General features: G+C 36.4%; 1 protein-coding gene across 1 annotated transcript; it reads right to left on the minus strand.

Annotated features, from left to right (window-relative positions):
• Positions 1-3,914: 3,914 nt before the first annotated feature.
• On the minus strand, positions 3,915-7,333 carry LOC107773721 (protein POLLENLESS 3-like). The gene is made up of 5 exons (XM_016593143.2): positions 6,962-7,333; positions 6,081-6,293; positions 5,440-5,588; positions 5,280-5,348; positions 3,915-5,185 (listed from the first exon to the last, which is right to left on the minus strand). The coding sequence occupies exons 1-5, from the start codon at positions 7,160-7,162 to the stop codon at positions 4,045-4,047; spliced, it is 1,773 nt and encodes a 590-aa protein (XP_016448629.1). The 5' UTR covers positions 7,163-7,333; the 3' UTR covers positions 3,915-4,044.
• Positions 7,334-9,586: the final 2,253 nt, after the last annotated feature.

Here is a 9,586-nt window from a genome sequence, read left to right on the forward strand (position 1 = left end):
AGTAATTTTCACTGCTTTCTTTATAAATTTCTCGCATCATATATTTTGTTTGTTTGGCCCATATGGTATTTTAGCTTTTGGAGCCTTGAATATTCCCAAATATAATTCTCCTTCAACAAGGTAGTAGAGGATGAGACGTACTCAGAGTTATCGAGAGCATACTTGTCTTTGAGTAAAGTCTCATTCTACAGGTAATAAATGAATATTATGCCAATTCCAAATTAAATTCGTCAGGCTTACCTCATTTTCATTCTAATTGATGATCGATCAGGGATTGCCTAAATAAGGGATGGCTCGATCCCGAGACTGTTTGATCCGGAAATGATATTTCTCAATAAGAGCCCGGGGTTGCTTTCGGAGTTAGTGATATCAACAGTAGATCCGAGACTAGCACATTCGGTTCGATTTTCTTGGGCTGCATAGTTTTCTTAGATTTGATCAATCGTTAAATCAATATTTTTGCTCTGAGTCCCCAATCTAATTTAAGCCCTGTAGCATATGCTTCATACTCGGTTTTGTTGTTAGTAATAAAATAACTTTTATGAATTATCAAACTACTTTCCCTGATAGACATTAAGCATTGTCCCTAACTCGGGAAGTTTAGTACTTGTGGACCTAATTGTGTAGAAGGTCCGGATCCCGAGAATTATCCCAGAAATAACATATTCGGGTAATATGTTCGAGCTAAGATTAATCATGAAATCTACTAAATTTGTGATTTTATAGTCGTACGTGGCTGATAAACAATATAATATTCACTTAGTTCGACTACTCATTAGCTAGCCTTCCTGACAGTTCATGTTTATGCAAAATATTGCGTAATGAAAATATAGTGACTACGGGAATTGAATGACATTGAAATAAAGCCTTAGATTTAGGGAAACTACAATTAATGCCAACTTATCAAAATGTAGATATGTAGTTTCCGTATCTAAGAGCATTTTATAATAGATAGGAGTATGTGTACCTTTATCTTCTTGAATTAAAATTGCATTTACCGAGACATTCGAGATAATTTGGTGTAATGACAATCATATTTCTCCTCGGAATTTTGAAAGTAATGATGCGTTGTTGTTAGATAGCAAGTTCGAATGATTCGACTTTTCGGACTAAATCGATCTTTCGAAGTTCTGTAACTTTATCTTTTATTATTTGACTCTAGTTTCTTCTTTTGCTTGACCGGATTATACCACAGGTCAATATTGAGCATATAAGTCTTACCTCCGGTGGTACACCTGTTATGTTAGCATGGAGGCAAGCAAAGCAATTTTTGTTAACATGTAAAAGTTTAATCAACTTACCTTTATATTCGGTGTCTAATCTCGACCAATGTAAACTTTCCTATTTGGGAAGTCAATGATAATTTCTAGCTCTTCGGCATTTGACCCCGTGGCTTCTGATGCCTTCGGTTCAATGATTGCTTCCGAAAATATTTGTATAATTGTCCAAGGTTATTAATGAACCTTTCTTCCTCGTCGTCTATTCCATCCCGCATCTATCTCTTCTTTTTTAGTTGTTAGGTGTGGTATCTTTGTAAGCAATCTCGTGGTTGTGTTTACCAATGTTCCTCCTAATCTTCATTCTTCTCCTATGAAATTTTACAATTTAGCAAGGTAATTCCTTACCTGTTCGGGTAGATCCGGATCTTTTCTAGCCCGTGAAGAAAATCTCGTATCTCTTTTGCCCGGACCTATTTTTAGATTTTTGCGTTTAGATTCGGATCACCCAAGAATCACATCCGCCTGATCTCTAGACCTGTTTTTGACTTTCAATTGAATGAACGTGTCCTCTATTCGAAGTTTTGTATTATATCGAATGTAAATTTTACTCCTTAGTTCCGGGAAGGTCCGGCGTTATTCTTCTGACTCCTTCAATCGGATCCAGAATCACCTCGGTTTGGTTTTCGAACCTGGTGTATCTGAACCTTCTATTCCGGAACTGTCTCGTACATATCCGTTATAATGAGTTCTGGTACTGATAGTTGCGGTACCAATATATCGATGTACATTCTCTATTTTTCTGTGCTTATTGCTTACATATCATTATCATGGCTATTCTTCCCTTTTTATTTTGCATGGTAAAGCCATCTCCAACTTGGTTGTCCTCAACTGTGTTGATTGGTAAATTTCGGCCATGATGAAGGTTTAAACTGAAAACAAGCGAATATTAACAAAAATTGTTACTATCTTTGGATGAATAGCAAATTTGCTTGAGTTCCCGATAACGGAACCAATTTGTTTAACCCAAAAAATAGTTTTCAAGGTCAAAGCAATAATTTTATATGACGGGCCACAAGCAACCGATTCAATCCGAAAGATATAAAATTTCGTTAATACAACGTGATAGAGAAGTGGAAAATAAATTCAATGACAGATAATATAATAAAAATAAAGCAGAGAAGAAAGAATTCTTATTGAATGATCCTTGATAGGATAATGAGCCGAACAGAGCTTGAAGGGCCGAACTATGGCTAACTTGAGAGCAATATGCTATAAATTACAATGTATAGAATTCTAGAGAAGAAAATTAGATTTCTCTGATGGTGGTAAAAGTATGTCTATTTATAGGGCTAAATCTAAGTAACTAGTCTCCTTGAATTATGGGTCCATTATGAGCATTTACTCAATCCATCCATTACTTTTGGAAGACTTGTAACAGCTGTGTAAATGCTGGAATTCCGTAACTGATGAGTTAATTCCGTAATTGATGAGTTAATTCTGTAACTGATGAGTCAATCCTGTGTCTGTTGATTGCCTTGTTCTAACCGTTACAATCATTTATTGCATTTATTAATAATTGATTTGTAACTGATGGTGTAATGATGGTAAATCCCATATAATACGGGATTAATTGATTCCTTCCTCATTTGTAATTATGAGATATTCTCCCGCACCTGATCCGGGTTATTTCATGATGATCAGTTCCGAGGCTAACATGCACGGTACGAGTATGGTCGGTCCCGGGAGTGTTTCACATATCATCTTTACATGTCATTCTTCGCTTTTCTTCAAACTTTGTTGACACCTGTCGCCATTTAATAGACCACATGACGAGTCTAATTTTTTTACTAATACACTCTTCTCAAAGAGACAAGGATGGATTATTCGTATTTCGTTTAATGGTCGGGCGAAGAATTGAAAGCTAAGAAATGCGAACTCTAAAGATCACAAATATTTGACTCCAAAATCGTACGTTGATGATAAAAGACAAATAGTTGCAGTAAGAGGAACGAGAGGCACCAAGTAGAGTTCAGAATTACTGCTTGAGAAAAACACAGAGCTTAGCTAGACTAGATTATCAGGGAACTTTGAGCAAAGCAAGTAAAGAAACTTGAACAAAGTAAATAGTACTAATTGGTAACAGAGCATTCTAAGAAATTACTTGTCTGCTATTGATTAGAAAAATATGCCTGGGATGAAGGACCATTCTGGAGAGTATAAGAAAATGAACAAAAGAATCTACTTAAATAGGACTATCTTATGAAAATTTCAAGAAGCAGTTTTCCTTGTCCTTTAGCTTTCAAAATTCAAAATCCAGTTTGCTCTTATAAGTCTAGCACAGGTCGGCAGAAATATATGTTCAGGAATATGGCTTTCAAAAAAGAATTAGACAATGTCAGGGATTCGAAGCTCCATCCAACTTACTAAGTCACTCTTAGCAGATGGCATCATTTAAAAAAAAAAAAGGACATTTAATTTAGGAGAGTGCTAAACGACCAATCAAGAATCTCACTTGGAAGGAAAAAACTTAACTTTGGATTATCAACAAAATTATCATGTTTATTAGATTTTAGTAATCATCAGATAGGAGTTGCTTAATTAGACTCTAGAAGCAGTTGATACAAAGATATTAACCTGCGTGTGATACTAATGAAAGGACAAAAGTAATCATCACTTGAAGATTTTATACACTTACCAAAACACATGTTTCTCATGATATCTCTAACAGTCAATCGATCATAAGACCTGACAAAGAATAAGGCCAGACTTACAGCATCAAAGAACATTACAGTATTTGCTATTTAGTTCTGTACATGATAATAATTCAAGGCTTAGGACTTTCAGGAGTTATATCTCTGAATACTTGCAATCTGTTCCTCCGCAATAACTCCACTGGAGTGTGATTAGCAATATCTCCTATAGGTGGCAAAGAGTTCAAGCTTCCCAACTTCAGATCTTTCCCCTCGAATTTAGATGAACAGTTTTCTTTTCTGACATTCTGTTCAAAGCACAAGGAACGCCTCACTTCTCGTCCAGGTTGTGTATGATATCCTTCACTCAGACACAACGATTCAATGTTTTGGCTAAGATCAATAATATTGGAATCAACATTCTCATTGTTATCGGAATATCTGCTTGGAGTTTCATACAACTGCAAATCTAGTTCGTCCTCTTCCACCATATCAGCCCAACTCTTCTTGCTTTTACATGTGGCCAAGTCTAAAGGTTTCAAGTTTGTGCTCTCCAAGTGTTCATTGGTATCTGTTGAAACTTTTCTTGCACTTAAATTATCGGCCAATGATTCTGTGGGAGGATAAGACAACTTTGGAGAAATTTTGTCTGATCCATCATTTTCTGGAAAGTTCTTTTTCCAGTCGTCGCAAAGTGGCAGCAAATCAGATTCACTTTTCATGTTAGCACCATTTCTCCATGACCTAGAGAACGCTTGTCCACATACAAGGGACGCTCCTTTGCTCATCTCATCAGCAGAAATGAGATTGTTGAAATTATGGTTCTCCACTGACTGCACATTCTCATTATTTGTTGTTTGCTCAAATAACAGTCTTCGAATACAAGCATTAATGGTATCCTTCTTGAACCAACTGCCGTCATTGAGTGAACATGAAAATCTCCTAGGTTGTGTAAAAAAGTCCTTTGGATGTCCGGAAGCAGAAAATGGAGATGGATATGTCCTCTTGTTTCCCCTGCGATTATGTCCATCTGATGTGGACGATCCTAGCATTTCCTCGTGTTCCTTAGAGTTCCAAGTGCCATGTGATTCTAACTCAGCTAGCATTTGAGTGGCACGCTCGAAGGACTTGATGCATGAGTCATCCATCTGCCTTCTATCTGAAGCTTTTATGCTTTGAATCAGAAACTTAGCTTCTGTAATCTTGTTCATATGCATCAAACAAATTGCCAGATTACTTTGCTTGTTCTTATCCGGTTCGAGAGAGAGCGCTTTTCTGCATTAAAGAAATTTCCATATAAAGCCAATTTTCTACAAATAAAGGCACATCTCTGATGCTCAATTTTGTGTGTTTAGTTGGTGAATATTACCTATAGTACTCTTCTGCCAATTTAAAGTTATTCAGTTGCATGTGTGACCATGCCAAGTTCCCTAACAATCTGCACTTATGACGAAAATTCCAAAACGGAATCTATGTTAGACAGGCAAGAAATAATGCTGAAGTTGAAGATATGTAATTGCAGGTACAACCTTGAGTACTCCTTTTCAATTGTGATGTGAACTTTTTTTCCTTGAGATCTAGCAATCTTAGTCTTCTTCCCACCAAAAGCTATGCCTTCTTCGACGCTCTTCAATTTCAATTCAAGTAATCCAATCTCTTCTTCGATCCTACCAGATCTCTGCAGAAAAACAAATAAAAGCAAAATGGTCACAGAGATAAAGAATCAAGAGTACTCCAGGATTCACACAATCATTAGAGCAGCATCTAATTTGTGTTTGTATAAACTAGGAAAACATGTGTTAGTCGAAACTAGATGGAATTAAGCCTTCAACAGGAGGACAGATAACTACTAGTAATATTCTTTACAATAACAGTCACAACTATATCAGCTAATATGATCTAGGAAATGGTGTAGGCATAAGACAACCAAGATATACATGTCACCAAGCAACTTTCAAGTTAAAAACAATGTAAACTTCAATATAGAACTATTAATTTCCCTACAGTCTTAAAGCACATTCTACTATATTAGCTAATATGAACTAGGAACTAGTGTAGGTTATAAACAATGCAAAGATCAATACAGAACTATTATTTTCCTTCAGTCTTAAAGCAAAATCAAATAGTATAAGATAGGGGTATATATCAGATTTTTAAGATGATAAGCTACCTTGTAGAGTTCAATCAAGATGTTGTCAATAGACTCTTGTGACTCAGACGGACAAAGATGTCGAAATGACTTTATTGCTTCGATTGCCTCGTCTGAACGATTCAACTGTTTCATCACAACTGCCATGTCTTTCAGGGCACTATCAACTCGGTCACCAGAATTTATTGCTGCCCAAAACAGAGATATTGCCTTGCTCGGATCCTTGTCAATTAACTGCCATTTGATTACAAATTAGTTAACAACTTAGTCGAGAAAATAATGAACACATTTCCTCACCAAGATTGTGTAACTCGTCCGAAGTGAGAAATCTGTCTAGTGAAGCACCTAACTGCCATTTGATTACAAATTAGTTAACAACTTAGTCGAGAAAATAATGAACACATTTCTTCACCAAGATTGTGTAACTCGTCCGAAGTGAGAAATCTGTCTAGTGAAGCACCTAATCTGATTGAAGGCTTTCCAGGGAAATAAATACAAAAAAAAAAAAAACAAATTTTCTATAAACCCCACAAGGGTATTACGTGAAATGAAGAGGATATATCAAGAAAAAAGATAAAATTGAAACTTCACCTGGCTTTGTTAAAAAAAAAAAATCGGCCTATACATAATACATATATAAGTTAGATAAATTACCCATAAATTCTTCATTGATATGATCTAATAATATTATAATTTGATTTTACAACCATTAACAATATGATTATATCAACAGATTACTAAAATAAGGCCCAATTCCTAAAGATGGGGAAAATAAAGATATTTAAGACTCACAACAAGAAATTATCAGTGCAAATAAGTAAAAGAAATACAAGAAAAGAAGAGAACAGAATTGAAAGCCAATGCAGCATAAAATGAAAGTAGATAACAAAAAATGCACTAACTTGAACATGTTTGGCTCTGACGTAAGGAGAATCACCAGCAGGAACTTTATGAATAACATGAAAAAGATCAGGTTTAGCACTCTGTGCATGAGTTAGCCTCCTTTGATTCTTTTCCGACGCCGGCGATCTCCATTTCGGCGGTGGGGTCAAGAAACCCCTTGTCGCCTGAGACATATGATCACTCTCGTTATTCCTCCACATTCCAACAATAAACCCACAAAATCCCTTAATTAAATTTGCAAGAAAACGCAAACTATGGATGAAATTCACAATGGACTGTGAATTGTTGAAGATGAACTTTGAAACACTTTCTTTTGGTAAATCAGATGGAATAACGATCGATTCTTTTTCTACTGGAAACTATCTACTTTGATCACCAAGAAAGTGGTATTAATATTGGGGAAAGAAGCAAAAGAAAAGCTACTTTCTCTTGAGTAGTGAAAGGCGTTCAATTGAGAACAAACTAGCCGTTAAATATAAGGTATCCGTTGACATAGGAGACGCCTGCAATTGAGCTAGCATGTGCACGTCACGTGCATATCCGAATTTGACCATTGGGTAGAAAAGTACTGTTTTTTTCCCGCCGGGGTAGTAAGAGGAAATTTGAGGGTTCATTTTTTTTTTTTTTTTTTTTGGGCCCTTTTGCATTTTCCCATCAGGCGTCGGCACTAGTATTGGGATACTAACTACATTGGACTTGTATTGTGTAAAGCCCGTGAAAAGGTTAAAACGCTTTCTTGCTGAATTTTGTTCATTATCAAAACATAAAGTTGAAATATTTGATTAAGGATAGATGCACGCAATCCTCGGTGGTGAAGGTTATTTTTATACACGTCTGGGATGGGGAAGAAGTTTTATTATCTTAAATTTTCGTTAACTTCATGAATGGGGAAGAATTTCTGTGAAATTATTCAAAATGTCTAGGTGAAAATTGCAAAGTGAACTTTTACCAAATAAAACTTAAAGAAAATGGTAAAAAAAAAATATATATTTTATCTTTTTAACTTTTCGTTAAAAGTGGATTTCCTCTTCACATTTTAGAGCATGTGTTTACTTTGAAAATGGTAATAACAATTAGCTTTGATTTTGTGGTTCTAAAAATACGTGATCTATTTTTATGTTAGTTGTTAGGCAATAGATACTAAGTGAAAGATTAGAAACAATGAGATAATAGCTTGCAGATGGTATAATGATCAAACTGAATGGCTTGAAATCGAAGCCTCGAGTTTGTGTATACGGGGCCTCGAGGTCGAGTTGAGTGCCCAGCCAGGGGCAGTCGATGAAGGATTGACAATTATGATAAATTCGATGGCGGTTCTTTATGGCCAATAATGGGCAATAAATGAAGAACACAATAAATGTAAGCAATAAATATAAGTAATGGAATCAAGAGAATTTGTTAAGTTAGAAAGCAAAGAGAATGTTCTTGAATATTCAACGCTGTGTGACTCAGATCATTTACAAAATAACAAGGGTCCTCTTTATATATGAGGGGGAGTCCCAACATAGTACAAATGCATTTATTACAAAGATACATGGTTGGTACAACTATTTAATGCCACAGTACGGGCTTGAACTAGCCAAATAGATCAGGTCAGCTTTAGTCACATGCCTTGGGAGCTTCCCACTTTTTCACCATAACTATCGATCTACACTACCCCGATGTTGAACGTCGATAACCCCTCGGGTGTTAATCTCGACCATAATTTCGAGCCTATGGAAACATGCTTATGAAGCATCGTAATGACCAAAAATTGGACCCTACGATTTTACTGTATACAGATAGTCCCCACATTTCTTAGAGTGAAACGATAAGAAATGACTTTAATATCCATTTCTTCGAACTTCCCACGATGGTGTCATACTTATGACGTAAGCCTTCGTGATAACTGAGGCGTCCCGTCGGTTCATCTTTCCAGAATTATTCAATGTATCACCGGTTTATATTCTCCAAAGCGATAATATCGCTGCCGGTTCATTTCCCAAAACGCATTGATTGCGCCTGTCGGTACGTCTTTCAAAGAAATTGATTGCGTCGTCGGTTACGCTGCCACCCTTTCTATAAATGTAAGCCTTCTTGAACCAAGCTTCATTCAAACGTTCTTCAATAGCCTTTTACCCCTTTCTTCTCTTGATCCTCATCCATTGTTATTTCTCATGTTTGAGGCTCGTGGACTTAAGTCACATGGCAGTGTTCTCATCAGTTACGCCATGACCTTTTCCTAGAGCTTTCCCTTACTGACCGGGATTGTACTGATTTTTTGTTGTTGTTGTTGTTGTTGTTGGCCCGAGATAATGAGAGAGAAATCTCAAATTATCTTCGCATTAAAGGATATGCGGACTAGAACTTCTACTCATCTCCCCTAATTACCTGGTGCGGCGCCTCGCTCCTTTTGCTTTCCGTGGAGTGAGGTGGTACCATCTACTAATTGTTGCATCCCGCACCAGTGCAACGTCTCAAGAAGTGGCTTCACAATAGTAGTGTTGGCGAGACCCATACTCGCCAGATCTTTCACCCATCCACTTCTTCATCTTTTACTGCTTCTTCCTCATCTTTTTCTGCTTCTTCTTCTTCTTCCTCATCTTTTTCTGCTTCTTCTTCATCTTTTTCTTTTTCTTCCTCAT

This window comes from Nicotiana tabacum, chromosome 8, assembly GCF_000715075.1.
Source record: "Nicotiana tabacum cultivar K326 chromosome 8, ASM71507v2, whole genome shotgun sequence".
In the NCBI taxonomy this organism is placed as follows: domain Eukaryota; kingdom Viridiplantae; phylum Streptophyta; class Magnoliopsida; order Solanales; family Solanaceae; genus Nicotiana; species Nicotiana tabacum.